Genomic DNA, 24,203 nt, shown 5'->3' on the forward strand with positions numbered 1-24,203 from the left:
TCTCACAGCACTGAGGGGCGCTGGGAGAGAAGGGCAGGCACCAAGTCAGCCAGGACAAAGCTGGAAGGCGCAGTACTGCTGGGCAAGGAAGATTGAGCCTTGGAGAGGAGAGGGCTCAGGCCGCCCTGGGGCAGGACAGGCCCTACTGGGAGCACTGCGAGGTCAGGAGAGCTTGGGCTCCTTGTAGGAGAGCAAGCTGCTGTGGGGAGAGTACCTGAGTGGGGGGCTCTGCACTTGCAACAGGAATCGTGAAGAGATGCTCCGAGACTCTGTCCGCTCTGGCACCCGGACTGGGCCCCCTGCCAGAGTGACAGAAACCGTGACTTGAAGCAAGCCCTGGCTCCAGACTCTGCCTCCCCTAGAAGGCCACCCCGGGCGTGGCCTGCCTTTGGACCCTCCCTCTCTGCTGGGCAAGGAGGAAAGAAGGGAGGATTGCAATGACCAATCTGACCACACCTGGAGCAGCCCCGTTGGCCAGAGTCTCGAAGTGTTGTTTTAGAAACTGCTCCTGGTCCGGAGTATGGGGGCTGCCCTCCTGCACCTCATAGGGGCCAGTGCCCCCCTCGTCTTCCTCTTCTTCCTCATCACCCTCCGCTGGCTCTTCAAGGTCTGAGGAAATGCCGTCCACACTCAGGGGCTCCGTGCTCTCAGAGTCTGGATGTGGAGGAGGGGGAGGGAAGCATCACGCTGCACCCATCTGTTGCCAGAGCCTCTGCTCCCACCGGCGTGCTCCTGGCCCTCCCTGGGGCTGCAGCCTCACCTTCATTGGGGTGCTCAGGGCTGGAAAGGCGGCTGCTGCTGAAGTCCACAGAGCACGCACTGTCAGGACTGTGCTTCTCTGAGCCCCTGCCGTCTGCATACACTCTTCCCAGGGTCCCTCGGCTCGGTGCCTGCACCTGGAACTCACTGCCAGAGAGGCCAGCAGGGGAAGGAAGAGGCAGTGAGCAGTGGTGAGCAGCAGCCCCGTGGACTCCTGCCTTCCCCCTGCCCCAGCAGCAGGACTGGAGATGAGGCAGGGGTGCAGTGGTGGGCAAGCTGAGTGCCTGGAGCCAGACCCCACCCAAGTACAGAACACTGGGAGGGAAGGGAAGACGTGGGAGAGGGGTATGCATGGCCCCAGAAGTCTGCGGGATCCTTGCCTGGTATCCAGGGTGGGGCTGTCACCCGGCTCCGGATAGACAATACCATCTTCAATGGGTGCAGGCTCCAGATCTTGGGCAAAGAGCCCTTCCTCTTGGGACAACAATCGGATGATGTGGGGGCAGGAACAGGGTTGGGAAGCCTGAGGCCGGGGGAGCTTTTCATTCTGGAAACACACAGAGCAGCATCACTAGGGTTGCTGATGTGAGCAAGGGTCTGGGAGAGGAGGTGCAGGGGAGCAAGGATTCAGTGGGCACCAACTCTGGGGGAAGCTCCGACTCTGAGAACAGATACCAAAAAGCCAGGCTGGGTTCCAACCAGTGTTCTTGAGCCTCTGGAAGAACCACATTAGCACTCTGGGCTGCCAACCTCCAGCCACTACTTTGTATCATGAGCCTTCCAGGGAACCCCACCCAGGACAAAGGTGACCCCTTGCCTTTCCACCCAAGGGGAAGAGTGAGGCACAGCCTCACCAGCCCCACCTGACTCTGCAGGTCAGGTTACCCATGCCCCCCAGGGGCAGAGCAACCACCGAGGGATGAACGCTCAGGCACCGCTGTTGGCACCAGGCTGGCTGAGCCAGCTTGGAGATCTGTAGGCTGCTGGGAGAAAGCGGGCTTACCTGGCTCACACTGGAGGTCTCAGGGGCCTGCTGACTGTGCTTCCCAGGACCTGAAGGGGTCATGGCCGGAGAGTCCTGGTGAGTGCCCCGAGGTCCTGGGGCCAGTGTCTCCAGCTGCCTCAGGTCCAGCATAGAGCGAACACTCAGCTCCACGCCTGGCTGAGCCCAGCGCCCCCTCCTTCTGGGTCCTTGGTTGGTGGCAGGAGCTGGGTCCAGGAACTCCTCCATCTCCTGTGCCTGGTATGGGGTGGGGGTGGGAGAGGAGTAACAGTAACAGTCACACAATAGTATCATCAAACACTCAGCCGTCACCTAGTGTGTGCCAGGCACTTTACATGTATTAGCTCATTTAATTCTCACAACCACCTTATGAGGTAGGTACTGAAGGGAAAGTGAAGCATACAGGGGTTCAGTAACTTGTCCAAGTTCCACAGGCAATCTGCCTGCAGGCTCCAGCTCAGGTAGCCTGGCTCCAGAGTGCGTGCTCTCAGCTTCACTCCGTGTGCTGTCCTAGACGACCTTCCAGTCTGTCTTCACCAGTGTCATGGACACCTCAGACCTGGGAGTCTCTAAAAGGCCCCCACTCAGAGGACAGCCCCAGGTCCGTACACAGCACCAAGGACAAACCAAGAGTCCAGGCTTGAGGCCCATGGCCTGGTCAGAAGGCGCCAGACCCCACACCACCATCATCCCACGAAGCTGCTGCTGACAGTGAAAGGTGCTGATGCTTGAAACCCTGACGTGGAACAAGGGAGGGCTGAGCCGCCTCTGAAAGCCTCTCTCCTCCTCCTGGTCACCCGGAAGTCACCATTCAGTTATTGGTCCTCTTAAGGCCTTTGCCCCCTAACTATTCTGGAAGTTCTGAGCTTACCTCCTAACCTTCTCTAGTACTACAGTTTCTCCAGATTTCATTCTTTGGCCCTTTGACTTTCTTGAAATTTCCTTCTAACTGTTCGGCTCTAGTCCCCAGCTCCACCGGTTCTTCGCTCACATTTGCTCCCAGGGCCCCAGGTGGCTGAACAAGTGGAGTGCTGCCCCTAGCGGTGGCTGACCGATGTAGGCCACCTCCCCTGGCCTCACCTAGGCTTCACCCCTCACCCGGAACCATCCCTCGGGCTTCCTTGAACACAGGGGGCGGGCACCTGGGCAGATCCGACGCCCAGATGCCTCGCCAGGTGTAGAGAGCCCTGCTTCCACCATCCTTCACCCCTGGTAACCTTGGAAGAACATTTTAACGATGATGACTCACCCGACTCATCTCCCAGTGGGACAGGCTTCGGGGCAGGGCTGGGCTGGGCACCGAGGCTAGACAGAGACAGGCATTCAGAGAGCATGGCTCCCACCCACTCACTCTGAAGTGCCAGCCCCTACCAGCCCACACCCTTCAAAGCCTCAACTCCCTGCTCTCACCCCCCAGTCCCACTGAGGGTACATCCAGTCACTGCCCAACCGGTGCCTGCCTGGCCCCACCGAAGACTCGCACAGACCTGGCTCTTTCTTGGTGCCCGTGGCAAGGATGGGCAGGGCTGGAAGCTCCTCCTCTTCAGTGCCCTCGTCTTCTCCCTCCTTGTCGCTGTCTGAGGAGAGAGCTGGTCCGGGAGACAGCATCGAGGGGGCCTCGGGCCTGCATCCAAGACAAGGAAGGTCACGGGGAGAGGAGACTCGGTGGGTGGAGAGGTCAGCGTCGTGGCTCTTCGAGTAAGGAACAGGTACGGGGAGACAGAGCTGCTGAGCGGCAGGTCCATAGCGAGGAGGAGGAGCAGCCTGGAGGCCCACCCGCCGGCATCCACACCCACACTCTGATCTCACCGGTTGGGTCCAGCGGCCCTCTGGGGAGAGGACGATCCTTGCTGCTTGCCCCCACGCTGGCGCTGGCGCAGCTCGGCCAGTCGCTGCCTCATGCTGATGGTCATCTCCGAGCTCAGGCGCCACACAAATATGCAGCTGGGGTGGAGCCACAGAGCTGGGTGAGGGGCAGGGGGGCTGCAGGGCGGGCAGCACCGCTAGCTCCCCTCCTCCCCGGGCTGGCAGGGAGACCAGAGCCACCCTCCAGGGCCGGGCCTGTTCAGCCCTACTTCCCAAGACATCACTGATGTGGAGAGGGGGGACTGACACAGGAAGAATCTCAGGGAAGCTGGCTTCTTGCTCACCTGTCCCCTGATACAGAGATGAGATGTTTGCAGTCATTACTAAACTTCATGCCAGTGACAATCTCTGTGAAGAACAAATATGGCCGATGAGCCCCCCGCCCGAAGTCCCAGCCAGATGTCTTCTCAACAGTGGAGGTCGGGGGTTGGCTGGAGGGGAGGGACAGACAGCTCTGCTGGGACCCAGAAAAGGCCAGGGAGAAAAGAGAAGGTTCCCGCGGGAGAGTAGCAGGGCTATACTCACCTGAGTGGCCAAACATGGTAGCCACGCACTCGCCTGAGGAAAAGTCAAAAATGGAGAGGTTCTTGTCGGAGCAGCTGGTAGCGATGTAGATCCCTGAGGGGTCCGTCTGCACCTGAGGAGTGGACACACAGCTGGATGAGGCCAGGAAGCTGGGTCCCTCTCCACCCAGCACCCTCTGCCCCCATTCTCTGGCCCGGCACCCATCCCACTGAGCCCTCACCTTAATCAGAGTGCCGTCCTCACCCTGCGACCCTTTAAACAGTTTCTTCTGCTTCCCACTGCTGATGTTAAAGATCCTGTGAAGACACACACTCATCACATGAGCAGGCACTCACGGTCGCTTGGGGGGCAGCACAGCCAGCGTTCACCCCCAGTTCTGTTCTCTCTGGAAGCCACTCCCCAACACCAAAGGGGCCGCCACCTCTTAGGTGAGGCAAAGTCCTCATTCTGTGGGCTCAAGGGGCACAGAGTCCTGGACAAGAAGATAGACACCCGAGAGCTGATGCCCTCAGGCCTGAAGGAGAGCGGTCAGATGGTCTGAGAAAGGGATGCCCACCGAATATTCCGATCCTGGCAGCCGATGGCTGTGTACTTCCAGCTGGGCTCCACATCCATGTCGTAGAGGGTCGTCTTCCGCACCACGTGGTGTGTCCGCGTAAACTGCACTCCATCTCCAGACTGCAGGGGTGGAGACCCCACGCCCAAATGCCTCACCAGGCCCAAGGAGCCTTGCTTTTGCTTCCCCTCACCTCTTGTAACCTCAGGGAGGGGAATGGTAGTGACCCCACCCCTCATCCCCAAACCCACTGCCCCATTCAGGGACACTTGGTCACCTCACCTTCTGCGCAGTGCGGAAGTAGATGCTCTTGTCTGCTCCACAGCTGATCATGCGGACTTGCCCATCGCTGGCTGTAGAGGCAGGGGGACGAGCTGTTCCCACTCTCTCACCACAGTAGGTCCAGTCTGCCCTCTGCCTCCCTCAACACTTTCCCTCTGTGAGCTACTCGACACAGCTGGGACCACCCATTAAATCAGGATGAAGTGAAAAGTGAAAGTGCTATTCGCTCAGTCATGTCTGACTCTTTGTGACTCCATGGACTGTAGCCCACCAGGCTCTTCTGTCCATAGGATTTTTCAGGCAAGAATACTGGAGTAGGTTGCCATTCCCTTCTCCAGGGGATCTTCCTGACCCAGGGATGGAACCTGGGTCCCTGCATTGCAAGCAGATTCCTTACCGTCTGAGTCCCAGAGAAGCCCTAAATCAGGATGCTTCTCTTCAAACCCGGGCCCTCCTTTCTCCTCATCCTCAGCAAGCCTGGTTGATAAGGATTCCCTGGACTAAGGGTCTATATTTCACCTGTCTTCCCATCCAGCCCCAAGCCAGCCAGCTGCTGTCCCACACTCCCCGTGACTGGCACCCCTTCTAATGGAGGCAGAACGCAGGGGGCAGTAGGGAGCAGGGGGTGTCAGTGGTAGGTGGCAGAATGTATCCCAATTGCCCTGCCACTACCTGCAAACTTCACAGCAGTGATGGAGGATGAATGCTCGTCCAGTGTCTGCTGTAGGCTGTACTCCCGTCCAGCATCCAACACGTGGATCAGCCGGTCCCGGCTCGCTGATGCTAGGAGCTTCAGACCTGGGGTTGGAAGAAGTCCATCAGCTCATGCATGCCCAGAGCACGCCCCTATCTGGGCCAAGCTAACAAGAACTGAGCCCCATATCCCTAAGCCAAGCCAACCATGGAGATGGGGCAGAGCTGCCCTCCTCTCAATCTGCAAAGACACCAAATGATTCAAAGGATTTTCAGTCCCACATCCAACAGCCAGGATCGATGTAAGCGGCACTAGCAGGACTAGAGGAGCCTAAGCCTCTGGCATGGGTACCAGACATCCTCTTTACCTGTGTTCGGCTTAGAGTACTCCAGGCACAGGATTTCCGAGTCATGGGCCTCCACCTTCAGCATCTCATTTAGGGACTGCAGTTCGTGCACCCTGCAGAAATGAGAGGCAGGAGGAGGTCACTGCCGGGCTGCAGGAAGACAGATTCACTCTGCTTTCTCTGTTACATCCTCTCTCCTGACCTTTTTTAAAATTTATTTTTGAACTTTCAGGTTAGAGAAAAGTTGAAATAAGTACAGAGAGTTTCCATATTCCCCTTACCCAGCTTTCCCTAATGTGATCATCTTACATAACAACAGTCCACTTACCAGAACGAGGAAGTTTACATCGGTACAATACTAGGATCTAAAGGTTCTACTTGAATTCCACCAGTTTTCCCACAATGTCCTCTTTCTGGATCTACGATCCTATCCAGAGTCCAACTGCATTGAGTTATTATTTCTCCTGAGTTTCCTGTCTGTAACAGTTCTTCAGTCTTTGCTTCCCTTTCATAATCTGGACACTTGGGAAGAGTACTGATTAGTGCAGGTGCTTGGTCATATGTACCTCAATTTGAGCTAGTCTGATGTTTTCTCATGATGGGACCGAGCTTCTAAAATTTTGGCAAGAATACCACAGAAAAACTGCTATGTCCAATGTAGAGCATTGTATTATGGGGTTTATGATGTTGATATGAGAATGTAAGCCTGATTACTTGATTAGAATGGTTTCTGCTGGGTTTCTTGACTATAATTATCTTTCCCTTGTATATGAATATCTTTTCTCCAATCTTTTTGAGCCAAGCTTTTCAAAAGCTCTATCCTTGGGGACCTAACTCCCCCCAATCCACACCACCAGAGGCAGGTGGTACCCATGCCAGAGCTGGCTTTACCTGAGAGTGCCCACGCGGTCCCCTGAAGCAAGATGCTGTCCGTTGGGGCTGATACACACAGAACGAATGCCCACGCGGGGATCCATCAGGGACCCATCAGCTTTGTCTCCCCCGGGCAGCTCAGTGTCCAGCAGGGCCTGAGTGTTCCCATCCACATAGATGATCTTAATGAGGTCCTGATGGAGCAGGTCAGGAGAAGTGGGTAAGACAGGTCTGACCAGTACAGGGGCAAGAGGAGAGGAATGCTGGACAAGACAAAGCCCTGACTTGCAGAGGAAGGCGACATAAGAACTCAGAGGTCAAGTCTGGGGACCCAGTTCCCGAGAAGGAGCGTGAAGGCAAGGGAACACAGGCGCTCGGCACGGAGGGGCCCAGGCTCACATTGCTGAGGATGTTCCGGTGCAGCGTGGAGCCATGCACCCCGGAGCTCTCTGTGTTCCACAGGCGGATGGTGTTGTCGGAGGAACAGGTGATAAAGGAACTGGGGGGCAGGCAGGCCTGGTTACTGTCCTTGACTTCGGGGTAGACCTGAAGGGGCAGAGGGTACAAAGTTGGAGCTCCAGGTAGGCAGCAGTCGCTTGCCAGCCCACGGAGACAGAAGGGAATGAGGCTAAGGAGCTGTTGTTGGCCAAGGCTGAGCCCAGAGTCACGTGGTAAGCAAACTGCAACTATTAGATATTCTTCAAATCACTGAGGGAAAGAAAGCACATTCACCAAACAGTAGGTACTCTTCTATGCTTACTATGAAACACTCCACTCACAGTTTTTCACTTAATTCTTAAAACAATTAGATGAACTAGGTACATCATTGTACCACTGAGGAAACGAGACTCAGGTAAGTTCAGTAACTTGTTCAAGATAATCCAGCCCAGGACAAGGCAGAGCTGAGGATGGACAGGGGCCCATTGGAAGAAGCCTGAGATGTTTAAGCACTAAAATTCAAGATCGATCCCCAGGACCCATCTGAGGCTATGTGGATACACAGAGCTGCTGCTGAAGAAAGGAGGAGGGAGCAGGAACACAGTGTTCTGCTTGGGGATCCTCACTCTCCATCCTCCAATGTGTCCAAGCCAGGTCACCTACCTCCACACTCCAGACGCAGGAAGAATGATACAGAGCCGAATACACCTTGCCCACTTTCTTGGGGTCCCTCACATCCCAAACATAAATGCTGTGGTCGTTGTACACACAAGACAGCCACTGATTAGTAGGATCGAAAGTCAAGGCGATGGTGTCTGGATATCTGGCATTGGCTGCTCCAGAGAAGAGGCGACTATGGGGAAGAAGACAGTGCAAAGCGGTGAGTGAGGAGCTGTGGAAATGAGGGAATGAAAACAGAAGCCAAGCCACAAAGCAAGGAGCAGAGCATGGGAGCCCTCTCCAGACCCACAGGTTTGGAACCAGCTGCTTGAGAGGAAAGCACTGCTCTGACAGCTCTCGGCTGGGAGCCGCCCCAGCACAAGCTGCCGGACCACATGCTCTCCTGACAAGCACGGGCCAGGTCTCAAAACACCAATGGCAGACAAGGTGCCTGCGGCCACAATGGAGCAAAACAAAAACAAGACCACTCTGCAGTGGTTCTGAGACAGATAAAAACAAGATCACTGCACCAGCCACAGAGAAGACTGATCATCACCCTTTCCCATCTTTCGGGACTGACTGCTATTCCTTTACTGATCAGTTACAGCTTTAGCATCACACCTTTCCTTCTACCTTTCAGACAAAAATTATTAAATGTCCAATTGTGGAATTGCCCCCGTCCCCCCCACCCCGCCATATCCTCACAGCATCCAGCCGAAGCAAAACTTCAGTCCCTGGAACCAGTCCTAAAATCATTGAATGCAAACCCAAATCTGACACTAAGCGCCTCCTGACGCCTGCACATAGAGATACTCCATGGTCCCCCACGATGTTCCATGTACTCATACAGTCAAATCTGTGTTTCTGCAGAGACGTTCCTGTAATCTTTGGGGTACTGACACCTTCACCTTGAAGCAGAGGCAAAGAAGGCTGGGTGCAGAACCAAGTTCTGAAATGGAGGCCGGGGTCCCGCACAGCTCACCTGGCCTCCGTGACACTGGCGATGTCTGTCCCCAGGGCGTGGGGCCGGGGCAGGGTGCTGAGGAAGTGCAGGTTGGAGGGGTTGAAGAGGCGCACGGTGCCATCAGCGCAGCCACAGAAGATGTAGTCCTGGCTCACGGAGATGCAGTGGGCCACAGTGGTCTGCAGGCAGAGGGGCTCGGCTCAGCATGGGCCACCCCCTCAACCCCTCCTCAACAGTCACCTGCCTAGAGGAGACACCCACCAAGGCAGGGGCGAGGGGAAAGCGGCCCAGCTGCATAGGCCTGAGCCCCTCAGCTGTTACCTAGAGACACCCGCCCTCCAGCAGCAGGTGGCCAGAGGGCCCACAGCCACGTGCGGACTGGGGATGGGAGTCTGGGAGCCTTGGAAGGCACCAGTGGTTTTGGCCAAGAGGACAAAACAGGAAAAGCCCAGCAAAGAGAAAGGAACAGCATGAAAAAGAGGGGAAGAGTCTAGCACCACTTACTGTGAAGCTGTCTGTGTTCTGAGCAGAAGAGGAAAGCAAGGGAAAGAAAGACAGAAAGAGAGAGCAGAGAGGAGGCAGTTACACCCATCTGCATGGGCTGGAACCCGGCCAAGTGCTGGCCTCAAGCTTCCTCCTCCTGGGGACCCCTCCCGCGCGCAGGCCCTGCCCCTGGGGCAGAGCCATGGGCAGCAGCTCTGCCCTGGGCGAAGACCCGGGCAGCCCCCACCCAGCTGGACAGAGGTACTTACTCTCAGTTCCACCCACTTGTCCAGAAGCCTCCGGTCACTGAACTCGCACAGCAGCCCTGAGGACGTGATGCAGAAGGTGCTGTCTGCCTTCTTCCCTCTGCCACAGGCCACGTCAGTGAACAGGTTGTTCCGCAGCTCGCCCAGCAGCCCTGAGCGGCCCAGCAGGGGCACAGTGGCGTTAACCTGCGGAGACACACCGCTGTTGCCCACCCATCCGCCCTTCAGCCACCCCAGAGACTCGGCCTGGGGAGAGGGTTCCAAGAGACACAGCAAGTCCACCCACCGCCTGCCCTTTGAGACTATCCCTAGGCGCAAGCAGCACCTGATTCATCCAGAACTTTTGGGTGGCTGGTGAGCAAGCAGAGAAGGGGCCCACGGGAGCACCCAAGGAGTCTCCTGGGGTGGGTGAGCAGACCCTGGCCCTGGAGGCTATTTCCAGCCTCAGCACCTCACCTTTGAGGTCTTGCTGTCATCAAGGTACCAGAATTTGATATGCCGGTTACCAGCAGTGACAAAGTAGCTGCAATCTTCAGAGAAGGACACCGCGGTGACCCGACTGGACACCTTATTGGAGGCCACCACGATGTTTTTCTGGAGAGAAAGTCAAAGGAAGAATCAAAGTTGTGCCTCTTGGAGTGAAGAAGAAAGAGGCTCAGAAGATAGAGGAGGATAAGATAGGATTTGTACTTTAAAATGTTTCTTTCTAGGATTTGGACTTCTTGGTGGCTCAGGTGGTTAAGAATCTGCCTGCCATGCAGGAGACCCAGATTCGATCCCTGGGTCAGGAAGTTCCCCTGGAGAATGGAATGGCAACCCACTCCAGTATTCTTGCCTGGACAATTCCATGAACAGAGGAGCCTGGCAGGCTACAGTCCATGTGGTTGCAAAAACTCGGACACAACCGAGCAACACTTTCTTTCACTTTTCAGGATTTACTGGTCAGAAAAAGAAGGGAGGAAGGAGAATCCTTTTCCAGAGGAGCTGAAGACATTCATTTCCTCCGGAGGTCCTTGGAGGCATAAAGCTAGCCTCTTTCTACCAACACACTTGGCTACACAGTTCCCCTTTTCTGCTTCAGGTCATTTTCTAGAATGTAACTGAGCAGCAGAGTGGAATGAAGGGACTCAAGTCAATAGCTTCCTGACTCCTCAACTGGCCCTTGGACCCCCCGGGGGTGCTAGGCCAGCCCAGCCGGGGCCACTCACCTTCCAGGCCCAGACGTTGACGATCATGTCATGCTGGTAGCCCACAGAGACGATGTACTTGGCGCTCGGGGAGAAGGCCACACAAGCCACACCATACTTGTGCTCCTGCAGCTCAGCCACCTGGCTGTGCTCTGCCACATCCCAAACGCGCACGGCAGGCATGTGCCCACTCTGCGGGGAGGCAGGAACGGGCGATGAGGGCCAGAGGCACAGGCTCCCCAGCCTTTCAGGGTGGGGGCCCTACCTCTCCAGTGACTGGGCACAGTCTCTCTAAGGATCCCCTGGCCAAGGGCAGAGTGCTACACAGGCGAAGGTATAGAGGAAACATGATATATATCTCAGGATAACAACCTTATCAGAGAGAAAATGCTTCCAGGCTCAGTTCAGTATCTCCGGGTGAGGGTCTGCACCTCTGTATTTGTTCAAAGTTCCTAGAGTGATGCCGATGGGCAGTCAGGGTTGAGGACCACTACCACCCATGCCTATTTCTGCCCCTACTGCCTCCCTGTAAGAGACTGAGAGGGACAGGTGTCCCACATGTGCCCAGCAGGGGGCCCCCTGGCATAAGGAATATCTTAAGGTAGAGGTTTTCACAGTGTGCTTCCTAAACCAGCAGAATCAGTGAGATCTGAGAACTAGTTAGAAAATGCAAATTTTGGGGTCCCTTCCCAGGCCCACAGAACCAGAAACTCTGGGAGCAGGTCCAGCAATGTGTGCTTTAACAAGCGCTCAGCTGACTCTGATGCCCACTAAGGCTTCAAAATCACTGTTTCATGGTGCAACCAAAACTGGGATCTGACACCGGTTCAGGACTTCCCTGGTGGCTCAGATAGTAAAGCATCTGTCTACAATGCAGGAGACCTGGGTTCAATCCCTGGGTCGGGCAGATTCCCTGGAGAAGGAAATGGCAACCCACTCCAGTACTCTTGCCTAGAAAATCCCATGGACGGAGGAACCTGGTGTCCATGGGGTCGCAAAGAGTCGGACACAACTGAGCGACTTCACTCTCACTTTCAGGAAGCCAGAGTGGCAGCAGCCCTAACCAGGCCCAGGGCTGAAGTCCTCTGCTGTGGCCAGGCCACCTGCCCTCTTCAGAGCTCTGCAGCCCCCTTCCTCACTCACCTCTCCAGTGACCAAGTACTTGCCATCAGGAGAGAAGGCAAGGGCAGTGATGGTTTTCCTGCAAGAAATGAGGTGGGCTCAAAGGGGCACTGGCAGCCCGGTCTAAGCCTGGCTCCCTCACAGCCCCCTCAAGAGGCAAGACCAGCAGACAACCAGCGGTACAGGTGGCATTTCCCTGGCCGGCCCGGGGGCCCAGCCACATCCCCATCCCCAGAGCCACAGAGACCCCAGACAGCGCCTTCTCACAGCTCCCAGGAGATGCTCCCCGAGGGCCCAGACCCACTTACCTGGAACTGTTGAGGATGTGGTGCTGTTTGTGTTTCCGGGGATTGAACAGCACGACCACACACCTGGGGAGATGAGGAAGGCAGCCCAGCTTCAGTACCAAACCGCGGCGCCCCCCAGGAGCACCAGGGAGCTGCAGCGACCGGCTCACAGGGGCATCACTAGCCACAGAGGGCAACTGACTGCTTTCTCCTGGAAACTTGTTCTTCCCGCTTCCTTTCCCACCCACAAGGGCCCACTTCCCAGCCTCATGAGGTGGAAGGGCTCCCTGCAAGATGGCTCGCCATGTGCCCCAGCACCAGTGCCATCTCTGCCACAGGGCAGCAGGGACCCAGGCCCTCCCAGAGCCTCGCAAGCCCAGGAAGGGGGCGGAAGGGGAGAACTCACGCGATCTGGGCAAAGCAGGCTGCAGGTGCACACACAGCCAGTGTGGCTTGGAGTCACATGTGTGTCAAGTACTTGTGCTCCCAGGAGTGAGGCCTCTCATGTGTGTGTCCACGTGTATACTTGGCAAGAGCCAAGCCCACCCCTGCCCCGGCACACACACCCCCTCGGTGCATCAGGTGATGGAGCAGGTAGGAGACAGGAACCAGAACTGCCAGGAGGTTTGATAAGACTAGAGGGAGGGGCAGAGACAGCCTGGGAGGGCCTGGGAAGCCCAGCCCTGAGGAGCCCTGGCCCTAAGGAGCCTGAGAAGGACCCTCCAGACTGCCAGAAGACAATGGAAGAAGGCTGGGAGCACCCTCTCCAGCCAGAGGGCAAGGTTGGATGGGACTGGGCTCTGACTGACTTTCCAGGTAGCAGGAGTTGGGAGCAAGAAGCAGGAAGCCATAGCCAGCAATGCACTCCCTTAGGCTCCCGGCTATCGGCAGGCTGGGCCTCACCGCCCTTCTGCTCATGGCTGCATCAGAACTGTGACTAGCTGATGGAGCAGGTGTGGAGCCTGCTGCCCCAGGTGAGGGGAGGGGAGAGATGGTTCAGACACAGCCTTGATTAGTGGGAAAGCACTGCAGCACCCATACCTAAAACCCACCACTTGCTAGGAACTCAAAACCAAAGTGAGTACAAGTTGCTAATGACGGCTCTGCACCTCAGGCTCAATAAATGACTTTAACGTACAAATTCCACAGGTAATTTCTGGGGACACTGGGATCTCTGAGGGACACCTGCTATGCCCAGAACTGCCAGGCTGACTGACAGCCTTGGAATTCCTGAGTCACAACATCTTTTCCTCTAACCTATCCCCAAATCCCTTCTCAATGCTCTTTCTTCTCCGTCCATCTTCTAATCTTTGCTTCTTTTTCCTCATTACTTTCTCCTTCTCTCTTTATACCAACTTCCAGTCTTCCACTTCCCTTCTAGAATATCATGTCAGGAGGGTTTTTTAAAACTTGACCAAAATCACATGGCTTCAGAAACTCTGTGCCCCCCTCACTCTCCTTCCCCCATCCCAACATACACACACACATACACACACACACACACGTCCAGCTTCTGTTAGGGGCAATCCAGGATGCAGGGGGTCTAATTCCTCCCAAACAGGTAAGATTCATAGAACCTCACAGCCAGAAGGAAGGATGGAAAGAATTAAATGCAATGTGCTGGGTAACTTTAAAGATCATCTGGTCCAACTCTCCCAAGCTTTGAAGTGAGGAAACTAGGCTCAGAAACCTAGTTTCTGCTAGAGAGTAGGTCTCGTGGTGTCCTGTGCTCCCTACATCAAACACTGTGTCTGTTTGATCTGTGTCACCCCTGCTGAACATCCCTGGGGAGCTTCTAAGATGCAAGCCCTTAAATAAGGGCTGTGTGACGGCCCTGGGTGGTGTAGCCCCTGCCCCACTCCACCCTCACCCATCCGCGCGCTGTGCTCCTCCCACCCCATGCCTTTGCTAGAGCCCCTTCCTGTCTAGAGCACTCCCCCCGCCGCCTTTCCCAACTGGTCAACACTTAACCTCTTTCACATCTCAGGTCAGATGGCCTTGGTATATGCTCTCACAACACAGCAGTACCAGGCTTTTGTGACATTTATCACAACTGCAATTTAACATTTTTTTTACATTTTATTTTATTATTTTTTTTATTTTTATTTTTTTACATTTTAAAATGTATTTTATTGAAGTATAGTTGATTTACAATGTTGTGTTAATTTCTGAACAGCAGTGATTCAGTTTTATATATACACACATTCTTTTTCATATTCTTTCCCATTACAGTTTATCACAGGACATTGAGTCCAGCTACCTGTGCTACACAGTAGGACACTGATTACAGACTGCCTCCACCACCAGACTGTGTCTTTCACGAGGGTGGGAACTGTGCCTGGTTTTGCTCACTGCTGTGTCTCCTGTGCCTAGCAGAGTCTGTTAGGTTTAGTTGTTCAAAACCATTTACTGAATGGATGAATGCTCCCCTGGTCCCCTAGCTTGGTCAACTGGGGTATCCGTAGGCCCGACTCTCCTCCCTAGCATGCCCACCTGTCTCCTATGGGAGGAGACACCGAAGATCTCTGGATCCTCAGAGCAGTGAGGGGCAGTAGGGAGATGGTAAGCTCTGGAGTCAGACACCAGGGTTGGAGTCCTTGTTCTGTTATGAATAGCTTTGTGCCCCTGGGTAAGTCACAAGCTATTTCATAATCTGTTTAAAAGGAGCCTCTAAGATCAAGTTATCGGGACTTCTGTATAGGATCAAATAATTTTTTGGACACGTAGTGGGACCAAACAAATGGCAGATCTTACTATTCCTCCTCCTGGAGCACAGACAAGAAGCCAAAAGAGACTCCAGGCAGTGGGGAATGAGGTGGTCAGGGGCTATGTGTCAGGTATCTCCATCAGAAAAACAGGGGTAAGTCCTGTTAGGATCTGAGTAATGGTAAACACTTTAAAGGAAGCTTTATTTATTTCTGGGAAGGCAGCCAAGGAAAGAGAACTGGGTTAAGTTTGGGGAAAGAAAGTATCTACATCTTCATCCATTTAGGAGACGATAACCTTGGGAGGTAGCAAGGAAGGGATGGGGGGAATGCTGAGGGAGACTATCCCCAGGCACTAGGACAGCAGCACAGAAACAGAAGGGAGGTGAAACCACCCGTCTAAGTTAGGAAGCACCACACGAGGGTTTCAATGAACTCTCAACACAATGGCGTTCCACCTCCTTCAGTAACTGGTCTGCTCTTCATACCGCGGGCCCAACAAGAAGAGTTACCATTTATCCAGCAGGTTCTGTGTAGTGGACACTCTGCTAAGCACCTGAGAGATCTGGTCTTAGCTTATCCTCACAACAAGTTTTGTGGTTGGTACAATTATCCCCACTTCACGGTGGAGAAACAAGTCTGGAGGCCTTTTCAAGGCATCTCAGCGAAAGCAAAACAGTCAGGATTTCAGGAGCTGTGCTCTAAGGAAAGCAGAATGGAGTAAGTGAGAGAAGAGAAAACTGAAATTGAAGAGGAGAGACAAGCCGAGAAAGCACACCGACCTCATGCACAGGGCGCTAGGGCAGAAGCCTCTGAGAAGAGGGAGAGAAGACTGGGGCGCTGGGAGGGAAAAGGGATTCTGGCTACAGAATTCCGGGAAATCGTAACGGGGCACATGAAAATTATAGCAGTTATAGGTCAAAGTTCATAGGTCTAAATATTTAGATTTTAATATTTTATTCAGTGTATGAAAAATTATAACCCCTCAAGCCTGACACCATTAGCAAAGCCCAGCAAGTTTTCAGGAAAGCTGACATTTTCTAAGGCTAAGGAGGGCTCCACAGGCTTGTCCTCTCTGGTGACAGCTTCCGGTCTGAATGGTTCTGGGTTACCTAGCTTTCAGATCAGCTCCAGATAAATCACGGCAGAGGGCTTCGGCCGAGAGCAGATCTGACTTGAATTGGATCAATACAGATTCTGACACATTCCACATTCAGAAAAAGCAGGTGATGCAGGCGCCTTCAAACCCAAAGCAGCATGGTGACCTTTCAGTGCATTAGACAGCTTAACACACTCTCCAGTCACTGCACAGAAGTCTTGAGCCTTGCTGGACCGTAGCGTCTTTTGTTTCCTCCTTCCCTGGGTTTGACTGACTCCACAGTGGTGGGAGGAAGAGCAGCGTGTGTGCATAAAGAGACAATGTGGACAGAGGATGACAAGCTATGAGGCAAACTTTCCCTTCTCTAACACCTCCCAACCACCCAGCACAGCCTGGAAAAGTCTCTGAGTGGCATGGGAGAGTTAAGCCAAGGAGGGAAACACACAGAGACTGGCCCTTAAGCTGAAATTTTTACTTCTAATTATTCAAATTCGGGGACCTTCCAACAAAGAGAAAGAGCTGGAAAGAGACCAATCCACGGTCACAGCTCCACCTGTGAGGACAATAATGCAGACTGTGAAGGGAAGGCACGACTTGGCAAAGACCTCCAAGGTTTCCCCGTGCCCACCTTGCTGAGGTCCTCCCAACAGAAGACACCTCAAAAACACCGATGTGAGAGCCTCCTCAGTCTTCTCTGAGCTTTGAACAAGTTTCTCAGTCTGCTAGGACTGAGATGGGCAGGGTGCCGTTTGCACCAGCCTTTGGCCTTTGGCCTCCACATCCCTTGAGCCTGGCCAGCACAACAGGCAGTCATCGGCACGTGCCCGAGCAGCAAGGCTGGCTGCCGTCCTCCATCTGACAGGGCTGGGCCGGCCCAACCGGCTGGGTCCCGTAACTCAGAACCCCAGGGTGCAGGTGCAGGGAGAGTGCTCCCTCTCGCAGGGAGGCGGCGAGGCCTCAGTCCCTCTGGGCCTCAGGCCAGGAGTCACCAGGTGCTGGGCCTGCTGCCCAGGGACTTCTCTGAACCCGAAGGGTCAAGCCCTTGACTGTCCCCCTCCCCAGACAAGCCCAGGCCTGCTGCCGTCACCAAGAGCCCAGCGTTCCCACAGGATCTGCCTGCTACAACTCTCCATCCTTCAGAAGGCAGAAACAAATGAACCCTGGGATGAGCAAGGAATGCAGAAGAGGCACACACAGGGAGAATAGAGAAGGTCTGAGCTGTGACCCTGCACCTAAACTTTCCTCTTTCAGACCAGGTAAAATCAGAAGGTGACTCACAGAGGCACACCAAAGGTCCTCAAGCCTTGCTCACACATCACCCTGTGTCTCTTTTGAACACCATAACCCCACAACCCGACATTTCCGATTCCCTCTCACTGCCTATTGCTTATACTTTTTCCAAAGCACACATCAACTTGTAATATTCCATGTAATATTCTTTTGGGGAGGCAACAGGATCTATCTTTACCACGAGACTGCCAGTTCTGTGACAGTGATACTTGCTTACTTTGTTTACTGTTAAATCCCAAAGGCCTAGAAAACTGACACTCCATAAATATTTGTGAATAAATCTTTAAGCCATTAGCTACCAGATCTCAAAACCCTAACTCCCAAAAAACCTCCTGAGTAGCAGACCCTGGGGCAGGTCCACAGTTCTCCCCAACTTTAGGTTTCTAGGACTCACTGATGCTGGAGGGCAGTGTGATAATGGAAAGAATAGGAAAACTGGGGTCAGGCAGACCTGTCTGCTAACATACTGTGTGATCTTGGGCATATTTCTTCACTTTCTCTGAACCTCAGTTTCCTCATCTATAAGACAAGAGTAATAATATCTATGTCTCACAATTGTTGTGAGAACTGAAGAAAAGAACATGCAAAATAACCAGCAGGGCGCTCCTAGCCATCTTCTTGACAGGTTCCCTAGGGCATCAATAACAAGGAAATGGCTATCCAGGGGTCAGCAGTGGCAACAGGAACCCCAACTACAGTCTCCCATCCAGGGCCCTCCTCCAGGTGTGGAATTACAAATTGTCCCTCCAGATTCACTCCCAAAGGGGAAATCTTATGGCTTTAATTATTCTAAGAGATGATGAGTCTAGGATGTTGCCTAGGGCATCCTTGATTGTAGTCCTCTTTAGATACCTGGCATCCAGTACCTTCCAAATAAGTAACCCTCCTAGGCCAGACCATGAGATCCATTGGTCGCTGCTTCCGAGATGCTCTATGAGACCCACCCGCCATCCACTCAAAGGAATGGGAAAAGAAAATTGGTGATAATAACCCAGTAAATCACATGGTACATGTCTCTCTGCCCAGGGGACTCTGAACATATTCCCTTCCAGGACAAGAAGCAGATCTCACAGGACTCATGAGTCAAATCCAAAAGGCAGGGTCTGAGCCCCTTCCTCTCACTCACCAGGGTGTAGCCACCATGGCTGCTGTTTAGCTACTCAAACAAGTGAATCGATGCCTCCTTTCTTGGGACCTTTGTAGTTGAGGTCTCCACCTGAAAGTGCAGATCTTCACACAGGGATTCCTCTTTGTCACCCAGACAACAGCTCAAAGGCTGGCTCCCACTGAGCCCTGACCAGCCGATCTTCAAGTAGCCCCACTCCCACCCAGCTCCAGGGTAGTCACTTACTGTCCTTTCTGTCACTCCTTCAGAACACTGACCACTCTCTGATATTATCGTGCTCGTTTGTTTGTTTGCATGCTTACTATCTGCTCACCCCACCTTAAACCCCGCAGGAGCAGTGGCACTGCTGTCTGATTCACTGCTCTATACCCTGAAGCTGGAAGAGTATACAGATTAGGTTTTCAGCAAGTATCTGCCACACACGAGTGACGGTATGGATGAACAAGGTCTTCTGGGAAGAACTACAGGGCCCAGTTTCGGGAGTCAGATCTGCTGGGAAGCCAGGAGAAAAGGCATGGAGGGGACTGGTGCCTACGGGTGGCCTCGCACATGACTCACAGCCATCAGGGCCCCGAGTCCAGGCGCCCTCTTTCCTTAGCTCCACCCAGTCTGTCCACCACTCCACACACTCCCTGGCAACCACCCCACACCCAGTGTTTACCACAGAGAGGAAGAAGGTAGCAGCGTGCTCCTTCAGCTCAGCTGCCACTAGAACATGGGCCAGGAGGAGATTCTGCGGCTTCACATGCAGTCCAAAGCCCTGGAGCTGGGTCTCTCAGCGTAGATTCCAACAGGCGCTGAGTAAATGGAGGGCCTCCTCAGGAGAGCGGGCTTTCCCCTCCTCCGCCCGACTTAAACCACCAAGAGGTCCTTTCCTGGCTGCCAGACAGGGCCCCTCGCTTTTCCAGGACACCTCGCACTCCAGCAGCAGGTCTGCACAGAGGCTCTGCACTCAAGCCAGGTCCTGCACTCCGGCATTAGGGGTCAAGAGAAATCCATTCTCCAAACTGACTGACTCCACAGCAGCAACAGGGGCTGGTGTTTGGCTCTAAAGGTCCTGAAACCCTCTAGCAGGGCAGCTAGGGAAGGAGTCCAAGTCAATTATGGGTTTTCAACTAAATTGAGGGCCTCAAAGCTATCCGTGGACCAGCTCGGCCTCCTAGAGCAAGGGGCTTAAAATGTGACAGGTGAGGGGTGGGTTTCCTGTGGGGAAAACAGCAAAGGGAGAGCTCTGGAGAAGAGACGCAAGAGCCACTAAAACTGAAGGGTCTCTTCCCAGAGATTTCAACCTACCTCTGCCTCACACACGTCTCACTCCACCCCACCCTCCCTGAGCTGTTTCATTTCCTTTCAGAAAAACTTTGTTTTGGTTTGATATTTGCCTCTAGGCCTCTGGGAGAATTTTTGGAGCTTTGTTTCTCCTCTTGTTTCTAGGATACCTGAACTGCTCCTAGAGCAACAAGCGCAGTAGGAACTAGAGAGTGGGGGATGGGGGTGGGGGTGAGGATCACCAGGGAAGAAGAGAAGGAAGATGGAGGTGGAGGGGAAGAGCCTGCTGGGCTCACACAGATTTTGGCAGCTCCCCCAGATACCACTGAGGCACAAGGGGAGCTCTAGCACAGAGCAAAACCAAACACCCAGAAAAAAAGCCATTTGCAAAGGGAGAACTCAAAGTTCTAGGAAGTCAAATGGTCAGGAAGTGGATCAGGGCAGTGCCCAGGGCTGGCCCAAGCCAAACACACGCAGGAAACCCACTAGAGGTGACAGCAAGGAAGCTTCCATACACCACCTGGAAGGATGACTCCCGGGCACACGCACCAGGCTGGGGCCTGCCCATAAACAGGAGCACACACCCTTAAAGGCACCTGGGGTCAGAGTAGGTGGGGAAGAGCGGGAGCAGAGCTCCATGCTCCCCAGGGCAGGGACACAGGGCTCAGCACGCCCGGAGCAGCAGCCCCAGCCTCCCCAGTCTGTCCCACATCCAGCCCCCGGACCACCTCCAACAAGAAGGAACCTGGCTTTCCCAGGCCGGGGCAGGCATGAGTGGAATTCCCCAGAGGCAGACTGCACAGGGTATCCAGCAACAGAGATCATTCATCAACTTGCTTCTGGAAATGGGAGGAGGCCAGCTCAGCCCCTGCAGGGTAAAGTCAGCTCAGCTCCCAGTCCCCCAGCACAGACGTCAAATGCCAAAGAGAGACAGACCACGCAGAAGAGACAGACCCCAGAACCCAGGGGCAGAAGGCTCACTGGAATACACTGAGCTGCCCATAAATTGGACTCTTCTCATTCGAAGAGTGGGTAAACAGCTTAGGGGAAAAGCAGCTTTTAAAAATAAGTCTGGTCTCCCCCGCTGCCTTGAGCCATTTTAAAAGAGCTCTGCAGTCAGACGACTTGGGTTGGAATCCCAATACAGACACATACTAGCCGTGTGACCTGGAGCAAACTGTTTTCTCTCTTTGAATCTTAGCCTCCCTCCTCTAATTGAATCTTAGCTTCCCTCCTCTAGTTGAATCTTAGCTTCCCTCCTCTAAAAGAGGCGATGCCTCACAGCGTTGCTCAGAGTATTAAATAAAATAATTCCTGTGAAGTGCTTAACAAAGTTCCTGACACAGAAAAAGTTCTTGATAAAGGTAGGGATGATAAAATTTAAAAAAATAAAGAAATCATATAGCTGATACAAAAACTACAGGTGTTGCTGTGGAAATCATACTGGGGGTCTTGGCATTCCCAAGTTGATGGAAAGAGGACAGAAGTGGCCATCCTATTTTCATGTTCCAGCAGCAAGGAACAGAGGGTGACAGTAAACCAGAGGCAGGAGAGGCCCCGAATCTCCACAAGAAACACTCTACAGAAGCTGCAAACACCTATGGTTGGGGTTTTCTCATGAACAGGAGCAGAGGAGTGAAGAGGCAGCACAGAAAAGAACACTGACTCTGGAACCTGACCTTTCTGCCAGGGCACTGACATCTGTCAACGTGACCAGAGCAGTCAAGTGATCAGAGAAGCTTTATTCACAACAGCCAAAAAGTGGGAACAATCTGAATGCCCATCAACAGATTAATGGAGAAAATGTGGTATGTCTATATCTATGTCTATATATATCTATATCTATCTATCTACCTATCTGTGTGTGTGCGCTAGGTCACTTCAGTCATGTCTGACTCTTTGGACCCTATGCGTGTGCGCGCACACACACACACACACACACACACACACACACTGGAATATTACTCAGCCACGAAAAAATAAAATCCGTAAAGTCCATATATGTTTGCAGCAACATAGATGGACCTATTATCACACTAAGTGAAGTAAATCAGAGAATGACAAATATCATATGATATCACTTATATGTGGAATCTAAAAAGATGATACAAATGAACTTATTCACAAAACAGAAAGAGACTCACAGGCTTCAAAAACAAACTTACAGTTACCAAAGAGGAAAGGTGGGGATGGGGGAGGGATAAATTAGGAGGTTGGGATTAACATATACACACTACTATATATATACAAAGTAAATAATCAGAAATACTGTACAGCACAGGGAACTCAGTAGTATGTGATAACTAATATGGGAAAAGGATCTGAAAAAGGATATTATGTGTATGTATAACTAAATCACTTTGCTGTACACTTGAAGCTAACACAACATTGTAAATCAACTCTGTTCCAATATAAAACAAAAATTTTAAAAATAATAAAAACAAAAATGACTAAAAGGTACTTATTAAAGCTACTGGAAACAGTTGGGAGCTGTGTGTCATACAAAGTATAAATCTGTATGTGTGGGCGGGTGTAGGTGGCCAAAGAGCAGGACAGGATGGCAACAAAGACAACAATCAACACGGAGCCTTTATGCGGCCCCCTATCTCATTTATAAAAATGGCACCAAAACATTAACCTGGATGTATCGCCCAGAAGACACCAGGAAACCCTGCCTGCTCCAACTGATTTAGCATAGCTACAAGCTCCCATGCAGTAAGACCACTGCCAAGACACTCACCCAGCTGGATAGGCAACTAAACCTGATCGGGGGTCACAGGCAAGTCCTCTGCCTCCAGACACTGTAATTCCAAGCACCTTCTCCAAGGTCACCTGTGAGAACAAGACAGAGAAGTGTTATGTTATGGACACAGGGCATTGGGAAGTAGGTGTTCTCCCACGCTGACTGCTTTCCTGGTGACCCTGTCTTCTGGAGAATGGGGCTTGTCCAGGTTCTGATTTGGCATAGGCCCCCTGATCACATGCTAAAAAAAGCCAGTGTACATCGCCAGCTTTTAACAGTGATCAAACTGCTGGATCCAAAGAAAAGAAAATGAAGTGGTTAAAACTCAGCTCATGGCCACAGAGGAACAAGTACTCCCCCAATCCAGGAAAATTCCATTTACAAGATAAAGCCCTGGGTCCCCAGACTGGCCTCTTGGGTCTGTGAGACTCAGGGGATGTCACTGATCTTCGTGCCTTGGCAGGCATGCAAGAAAGGCCACTCTCATCTCCCAGAGCCGGGAGAATGTTAGGTATCAATTAGGTGACTCATAATACCCCTGATCTATGCATTCCATCACACTCTTCCCCTCCATCAGATGGCAGCCAGTTCATCCAGACTATAAGCCTAGGAAGCAGAAACATGGCTTAATGCTGTGTTTTGCAAAGCACAGATGCTCAGAGCACTCTAATTATTATTATTAAGCCACAACTCTCACAGAGATGAAAGGGAAACATACGTAAAGTACTCAGAGATTTTCTGAGAGAACATGGCCACAGGAGACATTCACCATCACTCTCATCATCACTGTTGCTACCCCACACTGTCTGCAGGCCCTGGGACACCTGCTGGACTAACCTCAGATTAGTTCACTGACCTTTCTCCTAGACGATCCCATGGAAGATTCAGACTGCCCTGTAACCCATCACTACACCTCACCCCTGCTACAGAATGCCTTGCCTGTCACTCCAGGGCCAGTCTCCTCAGCAACACCTGGACCCCCCGCACTGGCCCTCCTCAGGGAGGTCCTCTGTCTTCGTTGGTTCAGATGGCAGGGCTTCGGAATGCAGAATGGCCATATAAACAGGCTAGAGTGTATTCTGTTAAGAATCTTTGGGGCCTTAATAGGGCCTCGTGAACCAGAAACACTTCAGAAGTATTCACATCCATAGCAGGGGGTTACAGGCTCCTAGTCCATGTCAGTTTCTGGAGAGGGAAAGCCCATAGTCACTTTAGTATCTCTCCTTCTTTCTTACTCTCCCAACTGGAGAATTCCAAGTGTTCCTAGAGGGCCAGTTTAAATTCTTATGTCCAAGGACCACTTTAGTTTGAATTATGTTGTAAAGAAATGCCCTGAGGTGGCCAACGATCAAAATACGCTTACTGGGATACTGTAATTAAAGCTATTCCCTCAGAAGGTCCCCAAGAGTCTTCTGTACTTCTTGAGGATGGAGACCAGGAATTCCAACACATGTCTGACAGAGGCAGTTTAGCTCCAGGGCACCATACCGACCCACAGAAACCTCACAAGAGCCAGACTCGCCAGCTACCCTTGGGTCTTTCTGAGGCACTGAACCTAGTGGGGGATAAACTAACTTTCACTTGCTCTAGACATTCTTGATATTTTGCTCTAACATGCCCCTTTACACACTTTTTCTCAGCTTAACAATCCTCCCCCACC

At 52.8% G+C, this 24,203-nt stretch overlaps 1 protein-coding gene across 3 annotated transcripts in view; it reads right to left on the minus strand.

Moving 5' to 3' along the window:
- Positions 1 to 24,203, minus strand: part of MAPKBP1 (mitogen-activated protein kinase binding protein 1) — a 53,803-nt gene that overhangs the window by 4,698 nt on the left and 24,902 nt on the right. For 2 of the 3 annotated variants that reach the window (XM_043919168.1, XM_043919166.1), the window contains exons 3-27: positions 22,541 to 22,632; positions 12,333 to 12,395; positions 12,046 to 12,103; positions 10,924 to 11,094; positions 10,172 to 10,309; positions 9,719 to 9,901; positions 8,985 to 9,145; positions 8,006 to 8,195; positions 7,304 to 7,450; positions 6,923 to 7,098; positions 6,053 to 6,144; positions 5,664 to 5,789; positions 4,992 to 5,062; positions 4,710 to 4,831; positions 4,374 to 4,449; positions 4,154 to 4,265; positions 3,913 to 3,976; positions 3,572 to 3,706; positions 3,250 to 3,386; positions 3,012 to 3,067; positions 1,763 to 1,999; positions 1,140 to 1,306; positions 761 to 906; positions 457 to 654; positions 215 to 299 (exon numbers count right to left, since the gene is read on the minus strand). In XM_043919168.1, coding sequence (XP_043775103.1) covers positions 215 to 299; positions 457 to 654; positions 761 to 906; positions 1,140 to 1,306; positions 1,763 to 1,999; positions 3,012 to 3,067; positions 3,250 to 3,386; positions 3,572 to 3,706; positions 3,913 to 3,976; positions 4,154 to 4,265; positions 4,374 to 4,449; positions 4,710 to 4,831; positions 4,992 to 5,062; positions 5,664 to 5,789; positions 6,053 to 6,144; positions 6,923 to 7,098; positions 7,304 to 7,450; positions 8,006 to 8,195; positions 8,985 to 9,145; positions 9,719 to 9,901; positions 10,172 to 10,309; positions 10,924 to 11,094; positions 12,046 to 12,103; positions 12,333 to 12,395; positions 22,541 to 22,632 — 3,203 coding nt within the window. The remainder of the gene's footprint in view (positions 1 to 214; positions 300 to 456; positions 655 to 760; positions 907 to 1,139; positions 1,307 to 1,762; positions 2,000 to 3,011; positions 3,068 to 3,249; positions 3,387 to 3,571; positions 3,707 to 3,912; positions 3,977 to 4,153; positions 4,266 to 4,373; positions 4,450 to 4,709; positions 4,832 to 4,991; positions 5,063 to 5,663; positions 5,790 to 6,052; positions 6,145 to 6,922; positions 7,099 to 7,303; positions 7,451 to 8,005; positions 8,196 to 8,984; positions 9,146 to 9,718; positions 9,902 to 10,171; positions 10,310 to 10,923; positions 11,095 to 12,045; positions 12,104 to 12,332; positions 12,396 to 22,540; positions 22,633 to 24,203) is intronic. The other variant, XM_043919167.1, reaches the window with a different exon arrangement.

This window comes from Cervus elaphus, chromosome 12 (genome assembly GCF_910594005.1).
Source record: "Cervus elaphus chromosome 12, mCerEla1.1, whole genome shotgun sequence".
In the NCBI taxonomy this organism is placed as follows: domain Eukaryota; kingdom Metazoa; phylum Chordata; class Mammalia; order Artiodactyla; family Cervidae; genus Cervus; species Cervus elaphus.